At 44.2% G+C, this 17,147-nt stretch overlaps 1 protein-coding gene across 6 annotated transcripts in view; it reads left to right on the forward strand.

Moving 5' to 3' along the window:
- mecom (MDS1 and EVI1 complex locus) overlaps window positions 1-17,084 on the forward strand; it is a 133,701-nt gene extending 116,617 nt beyond the window's left edge. For 4 of the 6 annotated variants that reach the window (XM_086215616.1, XM_086215618.1, XM_086215621.1 and 1 more), the window contains 10 exons: window positions 2,345-3,740; window positions 4,002-4,092; window positions 5,416-5,442; window positions 9,701-9,867; window positions 10,229-10,306; window positions 11,718-11,887; window positions 12,650-12,794; window positions 14,600-14,845; window positions 14,929-15,115; window positions 15,202-17,084. In XM_086215616.1, coding sequence (XP_086071742.1) covers window positions 2,345-3,740; window positions 4,002-4,092; window positions 5,416-5,442; window positions 9,701-9,867; window positions 10,229-10,306; window positions 11,718-11,887; window positions 12,650-12,794; window positions 14,600-14,845; window positions 14,929-15,115; window positions 15,202-15,336 — 2,642 coding nt within the window. In that variant the 3' untranslated portion in view covers window positions 15,337-17,084. The remainder of the gene's footprint in view (window positions 1-2,344; window positions 3,741-4,001; window positions 4,093-5,415; window positions 5,443-9,700; window positions 9,868-10,228; window positions 10,307-11,717; window positions 11,888-12,649; window positions 12,795-14,599; window positions 14,846-14,928; window positions 15,116-15,201) is intronic. The other 2 variants (XM_086215617.1, XM_086215619.1) reach the window with 1 other exon arrangement.
- Window positions 17,085-17,147: the final 63 nt, after the last annotated feature.

Below are 17,147 nucleotides of genomic sequence, written 5' to 3' on the forward strand. Positions count from 1 at the left end.
ACACGAACACGCACACACACAGCACATAGGCCGGAGTGACTGCATCTCCTCCGCAGACCCCTGACTACCCTCTCTTTCCTCTCTCCATCCGCCTCATACACCATTCCTCACAAATAGCAACCACATGTACAGCCCTCCTTGCTGTCCTCCCTCTGAATACGAGTCCATTTGCTATAATCAGCAGAAAACATGCAGGTTTAAAAACAACTAATGGTTGCATAAAAAAGACTGAGCAGCCTCAGACGATACCAGGGAGAGACCACGTGTGTGTCCAAAATGTTTATTTGCTGGGGAGTTCTCTTGAAGAGCATTTATGTGTTTCGGACAACTGTTTGCACACATGATTTTGTTTGTATGTTAATACACACAATGTGTCTGTATGTCACAGATGTGTGTGTATTTGTCAGAGAGCCTCTTTAGGAAAGTGAAGCACTCAGGCCATTAATTCCAACACCCACGGAGTGACTACACAGCCACCGCTCCCCGCAGGAATGTGTTTACAGTATATTGTTTCAGTATCTTTAGAGCCGTCAAATACAAATGTATTGTGAATCAGATCACACACTCAATGTGTTGTGTGTGCGTGTTGTTAGTCTGTAAATGTCACAACTGCATGATTTATGGTGCAAGGCTTTTTCTTGTATTTCGCAGTGGCCACGTGGCTGTAAAATCACACAAAAAGAGTGATTGTTCAGACACACACACACGCACACACACACACACACTCAGTGGGCAGATTTAAAGTGTTTAATCAAATGTAGGTTCTATAGTATTTGTGCTTCTTAATCCATAAATGCATCTACTGATACATATAAAAAATGTATTTAATTTTTTAACTCAAATGTGCACTCCCTCAGATTTGGTTTCTAAACTCAATTTGATTACCGTTACTCGAAGGATTATAAGATCCCCACTTCCTTTTCTGTATTCCCAGGCACATAAAAGAGAAAACATCGCGTGAAATGTCAAAGTAATCAAGCACACCACATTTTCTCCCAGATGTCTGGAACAAGTTTTTGACTACTGTTCTGCCCTGTTTGTGTCCACAAGCCAAGCAACAAATACACTTCATTTTAATTTAACTTTCTTGCGCTATTCATCAACATTGACCTTTTTATGAGGTTACATTCACTCTTGGCGTGAACTTTCCCATTTGGCGTTCCTCTCTGGTGTTCATTTAAAACTGTTTCCACAATATTTTTACTGCTCTTCCTCTCCATCTCTGTATATTGCCTCTTATGCACCTTGTGGTTTGAAGGCATCCAAGTACGCAGAAGTGTAATTACAGTGTGAGCATAACCACTTCCTTATCCTCATTTCGAAGATCTAATAACAACACAAGCAAAATCAATCATCCTGATTTGCTGCCGTAGGGTAGCTGATCAGCAGAGTATTAATTGCGTGGGAATGAAACAACAAAAAGGGACATCTTCCTGCTCCCGTAAACTGCATTCTAGACTTTTATTCTAACAGAAAGAAAAGGGGGCATGGGAAAACAATAACAGTACCTACTCAGCCACAATCCCCCTTTGTGAATTTAAACAAATCATCTGTCAGCACGAGATAATGTTGACAGACTAATAATGACAAAAGATAATGTCAGACGGCATGGTTTTGTCGCTGCGCTGGGTGTTGTGACTGCACATCTCTCAGGGTCAGACGGAGTGACAGACAGACGGACAGACTTGAGTTGACTGTGGGAAGGTCACTGAGCACAGGATGACAGGGACCCAGCTATGGGGACAAGGTGAGGGGGTTGATGGGGTGATGGGAGAGGTCCAGTGGGGGTAGAGGGAAGAGGGGCAGTAGAGGACGTGAGACCTGTCCCTGGGAACCGGACTGCAGGATAGGATTCATTCAACTCCGCTTCCTTCACAAACTTAAAATAGAGCCATTGTACTTCACGCGGCTGAGAATGCGTGTGTGCTTTTTGTGTGTCTTTCTGTGTGATTCAGTTTGTCTGTGTTATGTGAATATTTTCTGAATGTGCCTGCATGTCTATGTATGTGTCGGTGTGCTGGATTGTTTATGGACTCCCTGGGAGCGTCCCTGGGAGGACAATGAGGCTTGAGATGCCTGAGAATTTGGTTTGATGTGCAGGTGATGAGTGGCAGCAACTGACTCACACTGTCAACTGAGTAGTCCCCCTTACAATGCCAGGATCTGGACACACCTCACCCACTTACTTTGCTGGAAAACCATTGTCAGACTATTGATGGGAACATGAGCGTATCAGTCATACTGCATTTCCTCTCTGTGTTTAGAAGAGATGTTATATTGTATGATACTATTGTGTGTGCGTTACATACTCATGCCTTCTGTCTCTGTCTCTGTGCCCTTGCAGGCGAGGTGTGCCACAAGTCTTACACCCAGTTCTCTAACCTGTGCCGCCACAAACGCATGCATGCTGATTGCCGCACACAGATCAAGTGCAAGGACTGTGGGCAGATGTTCAGCACCACCTCTTCCCTGAACAAGCACCGGCGTTTCTGCGAGGGGAAGAACCATTTCACAGCAGGGGGGTTGTTTGCCCAGGGTATGCCACTCCCTGGCGCCCCTGGCTTGGACAAATCGGCTCTGGCGATGGGCCACAGCAGTGCTGGACTGGCTGATTACTTCGGGGCCAGTCGTCATCACGGAGGGCTTACCTTCCCTGCTGCTCCAGCATTCCCCTTCAGTTTCCCTGGGCTTTTCCCCTCTGGACTCTACCACCGCCCACCACTCATTGCTGCCACCACCTCTCCTGTCAGACAACCAGCCCATGCTCCCGTAGTTGGGCTGGGTGCAGAGCTGAGTAAGAGTCCACTGTTACCACCTAGCCCTGGGGCTCAGGAGTCCCGAGAGCTCCTTAAGGCTCTCCGTAAAGATGGTGGTTCACCTGGAAATCAGATACCAGGCTCTGAATTTCTTACCCAGAGCTCCTCGTCCTCCACAAAGCAGCGGAACAAGCAGAGCGACCAGTCCGAAAGCAGTGACCTGGATGATGTCAGCACACCTAGTGGAAGTGACCTCGAGAGCACATCGGGCTCTGAGCTTGAAAGCGACATGGACAGTGAGAGGGAGAGGGGGACTGCTCGGGAAAATGGCAAAGGCCCCAAGAGGAAGGCTAGTGATGGAAGCCCCCAAAGTCCAAGCCTGACGGGCAGCAGTGCTGCCAAGAACTTTCCAGGGCCGTCCCTCATCCCTTCTTCAATAGACGAGCACACAGCTGTAACAGGGGCTGTGAATGACTCTATTAAGGCCATTGCCTCCATTGCTGAGAAGTATTTTGGCTCTACAGGCCTAGCTGGCCTTCAGGAGAAGAAGGTTGGGTCTCTGCCCTATCCCTCCATGTTCCCCTTGCCTTTCTTCCCAGCATTCTCTCCTCCAGTTTATCCTTTCCCAGACAGAGACCTCAGACCTCAAGGCCTTAAGGCCGAGCCACAGTCGCCAGCAGATGACTGCAAAAAGGCTCAGGGCAAATCTTCATCCGAGTCCCCATTTGACCTGACTACCAAGCGAAAGGAGGAAAAGTCTGCCCCTTTTACCCCTTCCAAACCAGAGGCATCCCAATCCACAGGACAGGATCAGCCGCTAGACCTGAGCCTGGGGACCAGGGGCCGCGGGCGCAGTGAAAAAGAGGAGGAGACAAAGAAGAACCTGGGCTACGAAGACGAGAAGGCCGTCATGGAAATTCCGAAGGCTGACACCTCCTTACAGCATGCCAGGCCTACTCCTTTCTTCATGGACCCCATTTACAGGTATTGTTATTCCCAGTAGTAAATTTTATCCATGGCAACTTCACACTACAGTTTTCATTATGAAATGTCACATACAAAAAAAACAAAAAACACATGCGTCTAAAAAAGTGAAAGAACTCAAAGTATATTCTAAAAATGTACCATGAAGTTACATTGCCAGTTATACATTTTTGACCATACAGTATTGTGCATTTTTGTAAAACTGAATGAACTGTCTGAATATTTGGTGCTGTGCATGAGCTGATAGAAATCTACTATTAGCAGGGTTGAGAAGAGGAGAATGAGCGATCCGTTTGAGACTCTGAAAGACAAATACATGCGACCAGCCCCGGGCTTCCTCTTCCATCCGCAGGTAGGTTCTAACTGTTTCGGTCATCAGAGGGGACAATTTTTGGGAGTTTAAATGCAATATATCACACGCTATTCACAGTTTTATCCAGGATTATGTTAATTTACTCTTAAACCTTTGTAACTTAATGCCTTTCTTTACATTTTAATTAAAGTAGTTGCATTTGCTGGTCACCTCACTGATGGAGGATCACTTTTTCCTAAATCTACAGATGTGACAGCAGCGTGATCGCAAGCCCTTAAACTCAAATATTACATCATTTCTATAAGGAGCTTTAATTTGGAGTGGCTGCCCCAGACTGACCAAACCACTTTAATGAGGATTATGATGGGGCTCCAGCCCTGATCCAAGCTACTGCAAGTTCTTTGGTATCTGAAACAGATGTGGCAGAACCAAAGGGCACACTGTGACACGTCTTCCCATAATGTGTCTTAGATTACGATATAAAAAATGATATGCTCTTAAAGCAATGATTTCTGCCCCTGGGCATTCTCTGACAGCATTTCCAGTGTGAGATGCTGGATGCGTGCACGGGTGTGTGTCTATGACGTGTTGTGTTGACGTTCATTTGTTCAGCTTTCCCCAGTGGGTGAGAACGGTCCATCGGAAAGTGAAAACACCGCTTTCTCAGGCATATGACTTTTTTTTTTCTTCTTTTCAGGCCGTTTTAGGTCTGGTTTTTACAGGCTGTTTCATTTGTCTGATTTATGTCCCCTGTCCAGACTGTTGCTTGAGCCCAGCCTGCAGCAGCCACATGGCCGTCCCACATGCCTTAATGAGGTGTCCTATCAGTAGAAACACTAACAGAGTGCTTAGGCCATCTTTATGACTTTATGATGTCTGGACACACAAATCATTCCCAGAAACTCCAGATCAGGGTGGGTCTGTGCGAGACCAGGAAAGGGGCCTGCCTGTATATTTTTGAGGGGGTTTGTTTTCAGTCACCTGACTCACTCCTGAGCCATATATCAAAATTAAGGTTGCAAAGCTGAGGGGACTGGAGCGTTTTTTTTTTTACGTTTTGTGATTCAGCTTTTTATTTCCTGGCAGGACATTTTACTGCTAAGCTTTACTGGCTCAGATTACATGGAATTGTATCTGTGGCCTGCTATAATGACTTTATTGAACATAAAGTGTTGGGAACTATTAGAGCCCTCTATAATTCCAGCACCTCAACTCTGCAGACAGGCAGCTCATCACTCATCAAGGTTAATCACACAAAGACTCATCATCTTTTACCCAGATGTGTCCAGTCTCAAGCTGATAATTCACCCACCACTTCCTGGTTCTGACTTCTTTCTCTTGTCCCTCTGTTCCGCCCCTCAGTTTCGTTTGCCAGATCAGAGAACTTGGGTAAGTTCCTCTTCCACCCACCCTAATGCATGGGCTGCCTAAAGGTGCCATTTGTAACTTTGAGAGCATGCCTAGCACCAGTCCATCCTGTCTCATAATGCCACTGAATAACCTTAAGAGGAGACAATGAGTCACTAACTCAAATGAGTAGAGTTCCATCCGAATGTTGTTGCTCTTCTCCTGGTGATAGTGTGTCATTGTGAGGTATTTCAGTTGTAACATTTTAAAAATTTGTAAAAAGTCAGCCTGCTATTGTTAGACATTGGCGCGCTTGCTATACTGTGATCGGTTGTTTTGCTATCAGACCTGCTCTGCCTGCACTTCCCAGAATTCTTTGCACATGTTCTATAATGTGTTTAAGATCTGGTTCAGTTTGTTTGGACAGGAAAATTGCAAGTTTCGCCCTCTGGATTATGCAAAATAATTAGCATTTGCTTGTTTTATGGGTGGACACCTAAACTCTCTGGTAAAATGCTATCCTCTATTGTTTTTACAGTGCAAAATAAGAGGCGCTAGCTTATATTTAAATTTACAAAATGCATCTTATGTCATACATAAGTGATGTCGTCCAGCATTGACATGGCTTTAGCCGGTCACACGCTGGATGAACTTGCGTCCTCCCCTGCCCAGAGAATCACTTTCTGTTTGTTATGTCAGATTTTGTATTTGCTTACATGTTCACATCTAGACATATCTCCGCTCTGATTAAGATAAAAAGGTTTCAGGCGGGGATTTCCAGCCAAGCTACACCCTGTCCATCCAACAGCTCTGAATTATGTTTGCTTATTTGGAGAATGAAGCGCAGCCATCGCAAATGGGTAGTTGGGGATGAGAGGAAGGTGGGGTGGAAGGAGTTTAAGGGGACTGCTTTACATCAACGCAAGGGTAACAGTCTCTTTGGGACACTGACGGGGGGGGCGGGGGGGGTAGTTCTTCCCTCCAAACATCTGGTTCCTGATAAAGATCAACAATTGAGAATGCATCTCGCTAATTAAGGCCCTCACAGCATCACTGACATCTGAAGATAGCCAATCAACTACTGGTCCCACAGCGGCGCTACAGCAACAAGCAAGTTCACAAACGCGTACACACTGCCCAGGGGAGAATGACAAGGGGGTTTCAGGAGGTGGGTGTGTGTGTGAGTAGAGGCTTTACTATACAAAGGAGGATAAATGCTTACAAAAATCACTCCAGAGCAAAAGATGGAACTGTTTGTCCTTAAGCATTTCACACTCCAGGCAGTTTCGCACAGTGGCCTAATGAACCCAGTTCACCAGCCATAAAACTGGCTAAAGTGTAATCTGTGACAGATTGATGTTTTTTACTATCTTATCCTCTGGAGTGCCTACGTAAATCATCGGTTGCTAAACGAGACCAAAAAAAAAAAGAAGAAAAAAAAAAGACAGTTTTATTCAGATTAGTCTACTTTTGATAGCCATTTGGAACACTTAAGGAAACAACAAAAATACTGAAAGTGAAAATTATCCTCTCATCCACATCAAAGTCTTCCTCAAGAAAATGAGCAATGAAATCAATACTGGCATCAGAAATTCCAAATTTTCCTTAATTAGCTTTGAAAAAGTATTCTCCCCTTATCTTACATATAAAGATATGGTTGAACTTGGCAATGCCTACATTTACATGTTCTGCAAAAGGACAGAAGGAGAGAACAGAGCAAGGAAGAAGGGAAGAGGGAGACAAAATGCTGATTATTGAATTCATATTGATTCCTGTTTTCATGGTACAATGCGGAGTGATTACTGCAGATGCGATTTTCCCTCCAAAATAGCGGTAACATTTTCTTTTGTTAACTCAGGTTTGCAACACAAGCTGGAATCTAGAGCATGCAAGATGTCTCGCTGCCTCATGAGCACATTTAGTGCACCTTCAACCATGCGGCATTCGTACAACACAATAACGCGACTGAGATCCGAATTCTTACTCCAATTAAGATCATATGTGGCTTAAAATAATCAGAAGTTGCCGTTTATACAGGATAATATCAAAGCAGTCCATGTAAGTGTGGTCAAGTACACGTTCCTCATGTCCAGCCTGACACAGAACAAGTCCCCCTACGGAGCTGCAGACAAAGGTGTGAGATTAAACTCACAATAGAATCCGGTGGTGTGAGTGAGTTGAGGCGGAATCAGAATTCTCCAGTTTATAGAGCCGGTAGTTTCAGTTCTAAGAAGTGTCCGATCAGACCTGCTCGATACTGCTGACAGCTTTAGAGCCGCTAATGTTCCCAAGAGTTATTTGCTCTCATTGAGCAAGGGAGACAAACTGAGCCTTCACTCCCCAACCTGAAAGGAGCCCGATGATATACGCTGAGCAAATTCAAACAGAAATATGAAAGCATTTAATCTCCCTCTTCACTTCTTCCTCGCTCTGTTTTCTCCCTCTCTCTCTCTTGCCTTTGATTCATTGCACGCAGCACTGGCATATTCATAATCAAACGGATCTGACACTCCACATCCTCCCTCAGTGGGAATGTCAACGGCTGCGTCAGGAACTTTACACTCGGCCGTCACTCCTAATCAGCCGCTCCTAACGCCAGGCTCCACCACCATCCATCAGCTCTTCCCTCACTGGGCTCTCCTCTTCTCTCACTCTTACTTTCTTTCTTTTTTCTGTCTTTCTTTCTATCTCCTCACACTTTAGCCCTCTCATCTGTTGATATTCCTTCATCAAGGGTATTCTCTTCCCCACTTTCCTCTCCTCCATGCTGGTGTGAAGCCTGAGAGTGACAGGGGGTGAAAACAGGAGATGGAATGTCAGAGTTGGAGCAGGGCTCTAGTGGAGGACCCGAATCACCACTGATTTGTTGCCTTATTGAAATAAGAATAAGAAACAGGCTGAAAATTCAATGCACGCAAAATAATGCAAATTTGTGTGGCCCCTTTAAAATAAGAGAAGAAAAACTATTCGTGTGTGTGTGTGAGAGAGAGAGAGAGAGAGATGGGCTGACAGGCCCTGCGCTCTGCTGGGACCTCCTCCCCCCTCCACATCCCCCTTCACTCCCCTCCAGGCCTGCTCCTCCCCCATCCCGCCCCCTCTCAGCACAGCGATATCATTATTACCCGTGTCTGGCCCTTGATCAGTAATGTCAACATCTTTCATATTGACGAATGTGCTGTCTGCCCGCATTGTGCACAGAATGGTTTACAGCCCAGCAGTGGACATGAATCACTCCACACACACACACACACACGCACACACACGCACACACACACACACACACACACACACACACACGGACATGTATGTGACAACACACAGATACACACTTAGTATGTACAATCATGCTCAAGTATACAGCGTACATATAGGCTCACTACGTCTGCACGCTATACTCTCTCACATGCATTACAAATACATTCCTCTCCCTCACGCGCTTGAATATATTTTCTCTTTCACACACATTGGTGGCAATTAATCAACTATGGAGCAGCCATGCAGCACATCACTCATACACGCACACACACACACACACACATACACATACACACACACATACACGCGTGCAGTACAGACCGACTGACAAGTACACATATCTCTTCGTGGCGTATTTGATGAAAGTAAATGTTCAGCTTCATTAGCAGATTGGCTGCACGCCTTAATTCTCTCAGCGCGCGCATATGTGTGTGTGTATGTGTGTGTGTGTGTGTACATACATGTGATGTCTGTTTATGAAAGTTGGATGAAATGATCATAAAAAAGTTTCCCGCCAGCTCTGATCTCGACCATGTATGAATTCACGCCGGGTTCAGTTTACTACAAAGTTATGAATAAGTATCAAATGTCATACACCAGAGACGTGACCTTGTGATTCATGAATCATTGATGATAAAAAATAAGAATTCGCCAAGTACCTATTTCACATCATTTTACTGTGTGTGATGCCTGTAAACAAGGCTCGTCAATCAAACCAGATGAGAAGAAATATCAATTACATCATCTGCCAGAAGCACCTGAGGCTAAATTAGAGCAGTTTTGGTAACTGTGTGTTGTGTAAGAAAAGTCAATAATAATGGAAAAATGTTAAGTGGGATATTTTTTTCCATGAACATTATTTTTCTTTTTGCAAATTTTAACCCAGGATTGAAGCTCAGTCCTGCAGCATAATTGTTCCAACATCTGAATCATCCATTCTAATCCATAAATATATTCATCAGTGTAACACTGCTGAAGGAGGACTACTGCAGTTTTCCTCTGAGCATCATTAACTGGCCTGCCTCTCCTGTTTTTGTCTCCTCAGATGTCGGCCATCGAGAACATGGCGGAGAAGCTTGAGACATTTGGCTCCCTGAAGCCAGAGTCTGGTGACTTGCTGCGTTCCGTTCCCTCCATGTTTGACTTCAGGGCCCCTCCCTCAGCGCTTCCAGAGACGCTGCTGCGCAAGGGCAAGGAGCGCTACACTTGCAGGTAACGACAGCTGTTGGTTTGGCGTACATTACTGTAATTTTCTCTTTCGGATCTTTTCACGTTGGTCACAAATCACTTGGCAAATGCTTTAAATTCTGGCATTTTTATTTGTCCTTTTTATTTTACAACTGGGTCTTTGGATCTGTAGGTACGACAGGTTTTTACATCTCTGAAATTATTTAAGTCACAGCTACCGTTGCTTGAAACCTTTGCAGTTTGAGAACTTTTTTGCAACTAAGACACCTTTTTCATCCCTTTTCCAGTCTTGCTTCACTTTTGACTGAGAGAAAAATGTAAAAAGCAAAAAAAACAACAACAAAAACCACGATATTTGATTAAAACAGTATTATTCCTTTTATAGATATTGCGGTAAAATATTCCCACGTTCTGCCAACCTGACTCGCCACCTCAGGACTCATACAGGAGAGCAACCATATAGGTAAGACATGCATCGGTGCGTGCGTGCGTGTGTGTGTGTGTGTGTGTTCAGCCAGCATCCCTTCATCTATCCTCCTCTCTCTAGGACTATACTGGCATCTTTTTGACTAGTAATTCATAATTCATGGAATACTGTTGAACATAAAATCTCAGTCAAAACAGTGATGTCACTCTCACACGGCGCACAAGAGATGCAGCTCATTTGTTCGGCAGGAAATTATAATCTATAGAAACTATATATATATATATATATATATGTGTGTGTGTGTGTGTGTGTGTGTGTGTGTGTGTGTGTGTGTGTGTGTGTGTGTGTTTGTGTGTGTGTTTTCTTATGCCACTGTAAAACCCTTCAATAATTCACTCGTTGAAAAATGTTGCCTGGTTGACAGAGGCGGGGGAGTGTGTGTAGCTGGACTGGTAAAAGGGCAGGAGACGGGAGGAAGTTTGGTGAAAAATTAGGGTGATGAGGGGTGTGGGCGGATGTCCAGGCCCGGCAGCTGTGGTCACATATGAGGCCAAACTCAAAGCCACTTGTGCAATTATTTGCCAACTTGAAACATTATATCAAAATATTAGATTAATTTTTAGGAATTTAAATCTATATGGCATTGGGAGGGGGGGGGGGGCACGTGATGCCCAAGTCTCATGTTTAGGAAACCTCGGTAAACATTGTCAAAGTCTTTGAGTTCAACCTCTGTTCAACATTTCCAGATGCTGCTGAAGTAAAAGTAACAATGCAGCAGCATTTCAGCACAAGTATAAAAATCAATCTTGAACATTTACTACATTTGGATAATGAGTGTGCCCTGGCCAGCACACAGCTTTGTAGTTACTAAGGTAGTGGAATGTTGGCCCAAAGCTTGTAGGAGGCCTGTTGACCACAGGGGAGAGAGAAAGACAGACGCAGGCCTCTACTGCCCCAGCCTGATAGCCTGCACTCCACACGCTGGCATGCCATTAAAGATCATGGCTGTTTATTGTAATTTTTTGTGGAGATAACCAGGGGGGTTCCTGAGGGACAGCCAATCCAGCAAGCTAATTCCACCAGAAGAAAAGATGTAATCTTCTCGTATAATTTTGCATGAAGAAACTTGGCAAGAGCCTCTAATTTTGCAGGGATAGAACCAAATCTGTTGCGTGCTTATTTTGTGAGAGAAGAATGCAATTTTATTGCGCTGGCTGGAGATAAGAGGCAGCGCTGTTTCACCTCAAACAAGCTCCTCCATCATGTCTGGGTCTGTGGGACTGCTGGGACTGTGTTTGTGTGTGGGTGTGTGTGTGTCTTTGTCCTTCATTATGTATCCCCTTATGTTTCCCACAGAACAAACCAGGAGTTCCTGAGTCATTATGCATTACAATTGTGCTGTTTTGATGTGCTGGTTTTGTCATTTATTAATTTGCCTTTCCGGCAGGTGTAAATACTGCGACCGCTCCTTCAGCATCTCCTCCAACCTGCAGCGTCACATTCGCAACATCCACAACAAGGAGAAGCCCTTCAAGTGCCACTTGTGTGACCGTTGCTTTGGGCAGCAGACCAACCTAGACCGTCACCTCAAGAAGCATGAGAATGGCAACCTGTCAGGTGAGAGGCAGGACGCGGCGTCAGAGGAATGCGACTGATCGTCTTTTATCAGTGAAACAAGATTTGCTGGTCTGAGAGATGGTGATACATCATATTAATGAATTATTTGGATGGTTAAGGAAAAATATAATTCACTCATGATTGGAAACAGTTCTAAAAGTTTGAGATGAAATGATATAAATCTGACATTTACTTCACCAAAAGCAAAAAAAAAAACCAAAAAACTTCTTCTTTTTTTATGGAAAGAGCTGCTTCCATCAGCAGCTTACAGACCTCATTGGTTGCATCACTCTGACTCTGAACTGGCGGAAAGAGCATTGACACCTGGCCAGCAGCTGACAGAGGAGGCTTGCTCCTAAACACACACGACATTCACTCGTCAAAATGGAATAGTCCATTTGCAAACTTAATACGCAGAGCATTTTCTATTTTTCCTGTAATTATCCATGAAAGTCCCAGTGAGACATATATCATGTGTCCCCTGAATCAAGATGGCAGCGTAAATCCTAAAGAAAACAAGATAAATCTAAGGACAAGTAACTTCACAAAAAAATGAAAACAAAAAATACAAGCCAATAGGAGCCTGATATTTTATACAAATAAGCAACATTTTAATAGATTTTGCAACGAGGCCGCACTCTTGAGCTGGAAATGTTTTTGAGGATCCAATCGGTCCAGCGGATCGTGATGGAACATGCATTTATTTGCAGTGTTTATTTTGTGAAGCCCTTTAAAACACAACATTATTGTCTCTTTCTGCAGGCACTGCAATGTCATCCCCGCAGTCTGAACTGGACAGCAGCAGCGCCATATTGGATGACAAAGAAGACTCTTATTTTAATGAAATCAGAAATTTCATTGGTAACACAGGCCAGAGCCAGACATCCCCGGACCCCTCGGAGGAAGGGTACGCGCTGTTCGCTGGGCTCCTTTCTGCATCTTTTGTGTCCTGATCTCATGCAAGGCCTTTATCATCTCACCAGTCACGTCTCTGCAACAGGGACAAATGACCATAGAGGTGTAACTTTTATGTAACTCTACATTTCTTGGATGTAAAAAAAAAAAAAAAAAAGGATTTGGAGGGTTAGTAACTATTAGAATAAAATCAATAGGACTCAAGTCCATTTTAGTAATCGTACTCGGAGGTCTTGAATACAGAGCCATCCTCTGTGATGAGAGTCAAGATACTCTCAGGCTTTGGAGAAGTGCGCGTGCTCCTATCAGTTGCCTTTTGGCCACATATATAATAACAGATATCTGTGTGCATGCAGCTTTAGCTGCGTATAATGCAAATACATTCTTGAGGCTGCGATCAGGTCGGATAGCAGCTGGGAGATCTGCTCAGGTCTCCGGAGTTTGTTTTCACGTGCCTCACGTTGGTGGGATCACAGGGCCGATTGTAAGGCCAGATAGGGATCTAGCAGACAGACGGGTGTAAGGCCTGTGAGAGCAGGACCTGGCGGTAGAGCTTCGGGAGGACGGGATGAGAAGGACGAGGGGGAGTGCAGATGTTGGCCCGCCACATCTGGAACCAACATGCCTGCCTACAGGAAGAGGGTAGAGGGGGTGGGGTCAAAGGGTCGGCCCGTGTTTCCTTTCAAAGTGCTGCGCTCCTGACTACTTCTGATAGATACTTTATCCCCTGCAAATTACCACGTTTGAAAGCGTAATTAGCGAATCTGTTTTCTTAATCACAGAGCTCTTGCTCTCTCGTTTGGAGTCTCTATTCTCAGCCCCGCAAGCTCAACGCGGAACAAATACCTCCTTGTCAACCTCACACTCTCCCAGTGGGAGTTCTGGCAAAAGGACAATATTATCAGCTGCTGATAAAAGAAGCAGATGATGCAGATTGTTTATGTGATTAAAAAGTCCTGTACAGTAATTCCTCTTTATTCTGATGTCAACACACGCTCAAATATTTCCAGCCAAATCAGGTATCCAGTAACGATGTGATGATGTGATGTTGACGTGCTTCAGTTTCCCATCTATCTACTTCTCTCTGCTCAATTTTCTGAATCCTTTGTGCTAGAAATGGCATTTTTGGGAGCTGACGAAAGACATCCCCGAGTGTGATTAGTGAATCAGTCTTAATGTGGTTCCAGATGATTTACCAAATGGTGGTTTCCTGTGGCGCTGAGACAGAGGGAAAAATTAAGACTCAGGCAGTTTGGATAGCTGGCCCTCTTTCACTCCACAGGGATAGAGGAATGAGCCGGTTGGCAACGCTCTCATAACTCTCCCAGCAAATGGGGCTGTCAGCTAAATATTTTGCCTATTAGATGAATACGAGATAGTAGAGAAAATAAACAAGGAGAGAGGCAGAGCACTCCAGTTAAGTGCTGCAACGATCAGTCCGGTGCTGCTGTGCCCAAAGGGGCCCCAGAGCCTCGATGACAAACGGGATTCCGGCTTTGTTTTATCCCAGCTGCCATGTCCTGCCTTACAGTCACTGCTCTCTCAGTCCCTATACCAATATGTTCCATTGTTTTGGATATGTAGAGAAAGAATACTTGCAAAAAAATTCAGACAAAAGAGGAAAACAGAAGACAAAAGAATGAAAACTTTTCAGCTAAGCATTTTAAAGAGGCACGCAGTTTCTTTATCCTCGTCGCACTGATTTACTAAAACAATATCTCACTAATTCGTTGTTTAAACTCTCTTTACACATTGAAGTGGAGAAGGAACACACTAACACATGTTCCTTCTCCACAGGTTAAATGGCGGCCCATTTGAAGAGGAGAAACCGCTGATGGCCAGCCATGGGTCACGTGACCTGGAGGATGAGGAAGTGGAAGAGCTTGGTGCTGATGAAGAAGAGGGGGAGGAACCTAACAACACCCCTAGTAAACCGGAAGGCGAGATACTTCCGAGCAATATTAGTGATGACATCATACAAGACGAGATGGACTTTAGCGAGTCAAACGAGTTGAACCTGAACTGCAAAATCTCTCCCAGGAGGTAAGTTCGTCTTGGAAAGGATTTCATATTTTGTCAATGATGACATTTTGAAATTGCCTCACTGAGACTTATTTGACCTCCAGGTATAAAGATGAGGAGGAGCAGGGTGGCTACTCAGCTTTGGACCACATTCGGCACTTTTCAGACATACGCAAGCTGGAAGAGAGCGAGCTGAGTGACGGAGACGGTGATGAGGATGACAGATCGTTTGGCTCCCCTTCCCTGAGCGATTCAGTCAAACAGCCCCTCTTTAGGAAGTCCAAGTCTCAGGTAACAGACACATGTACAGTCAGCATGCACGCACGCTTATGGATGTGCTGAAACACGTTGTAGCTAAATATAATCCTCCCCCTCAGGCATATGCCATGATGCTGTCTCTGGCTGAAAAGGACTCTCTCCACCCAACCACCCACACCCCGGCCACTATGTGGCACAGTCTGGCACGGGCTGCAGCTGAATCCAGCGCCATCCAGTCCCTCAGCCATGTATGATGATGCCCCTTTGCCCTTTCCCTGTCACCTTTCAACCCCCTACCCTGACCGATGGCACTGGGAGCCCATTGCGGGGGCTGTCTGCCCCTCATCGTCTACAGAGAGACTGCTGAGCAGAACCACGGCCCATCTGACTGCTAAGCGGAGCGTCTTACACACAGAGCAGGGCCACTGTCCATGCAGAGCCCAGCCCAAGAGAACCTCCAACAGATAAAGAGCAAAATGTCCCTCGGAGACCTTAAAATTGACGTCCTATGATAACACCAACCAGGATGATGGCAATGATTGTGGTGAAAATAATAGTGCTTAAGTAATAATAGCTGTATTTATTCTGTTGAATTTCTATGTTTTGCACAGCAAAGGCAGCTGGTGGACATGGAAGATGTGCTGATGTATCATTGCTGGACTGCATTTATTTCCCAGCACAAGGTGATGCTGAGAGTTTGGTTGTGTCTTTAAGACAGCTGGTTTCAGCCCAGTAACTGTGCATAAAGCATACGACCCCCTGTCAAAAATGAATTAAAAGAATTCCATTAAACCCCCAGAGGTGTTTCTCTTGAATTCATACTTGATGAAAATGAAGGGTGGGTTTGCAACCTTGGTTCAGATGAAAAGCGCTCCTTGTAATGACCGAGCTAGCAGTGCTTTCATATCTCTGAAGTCATCGAAAAGCAAACTAAATAAGTCATTACTGTACTGAGATCCGGCCTGTTTCCATCTACATTGTCATCGCTGCGTGTGTCTGCACAATCATAGCACTGTACACAAGTGTCTACCAACTGTTTCCACTGCACTCCATCCTGCCCGCCTGCGCTATCTGTGAAAGGATATAAATAGATTGTCTTTTTAGTGGAAGAGAAGAAAACACAGTGTTTTTCTGTTTGTTTTTTTGTTCGTTTTTGTTTGTGTTTTTTTTTTTTTTACTGAAGTAGTCAGTGCTGAAATTATTCGTTGTTCTGTAAAGGGCATATGTCTTTTTTTCAAAATTCCATCCTAGTCAGCCGACAATACCACTAAATAGCCTGAATGCTAGTTGTTAGCTACTCCATGCTCGTGTGTCTTTCATTTTTAGACAATCATGATTTTCTTTTTCTTTTTCTTTTTTTTTTTTGGTGTTGTTGTTGTTATTTGCTGTTGTATGTTGAGAATTGTATTTATTTCTTGGCAAACTGTAGTTTGTTTACTGAATAGCACTGCTCCTAGCCCAGGTGAAGGGGAGATTCCTCACCAGGCCTATCCCAGAGTTCCATGGGGTTTGTAGATTACATTTGAGTGCCGGATAGTATTAAACATACAATTCACTCCTTATTCTTCTAATGAAACTGGTTGATGAATAGTTATTAGGGTTTTTTTTTCTATGACAATTTAAAATTTCAATTGTAAAAAATTTGAAAAACACTATAAAGAATGATGTAATAAAAAAAAAAAAGCCAGGTATCATTTCTTCAGAAGCGCATGATTGGTCTGGAAAGATCTGTATCTGACATTTTCTACGGTTGTCTGCAAGCTTGTGTGACGTTCAGTTCATGTTAAACCCTTGTGCCAAACTTATGATAAATAACAGATTGCTTTCATTTATTCTCCCGTTTTGAGGGACACGATTTTTTTTGTTGTTTTGTTTATAATCGATTTTAAAAAGTAATCAGCAAGTTGAGGTACTTTGTTTTAATGCTTTCTACAATGTAACTGTTATGCATTTCAATTCAATACTGTGGGAGGAACAACTAAGAAATAAAGGACTACAATGTGGATAGACATGTCTTCTTTTCTCTCTTTATTTCTCTGCATAAATGAGCAGCAGGCGACTCCCT

Source organism: Aulostomus chinensis, chromosome 10 (assembly GCF_037954235.1).
Source record: "Aulostomus chinensis isolate RoL2024-O1b breed Wild chromosome 10, RoL_Achi_v1.0, whole genome shotgun sequence".
Taxonomy (NCBI): domain Eukaryota; kingdom Metazoa; phylum Chordata; class Actinopteri; order Syngnathiformes; family Aulostomidae; genus Aulostomus; species Aulostomus chinensis.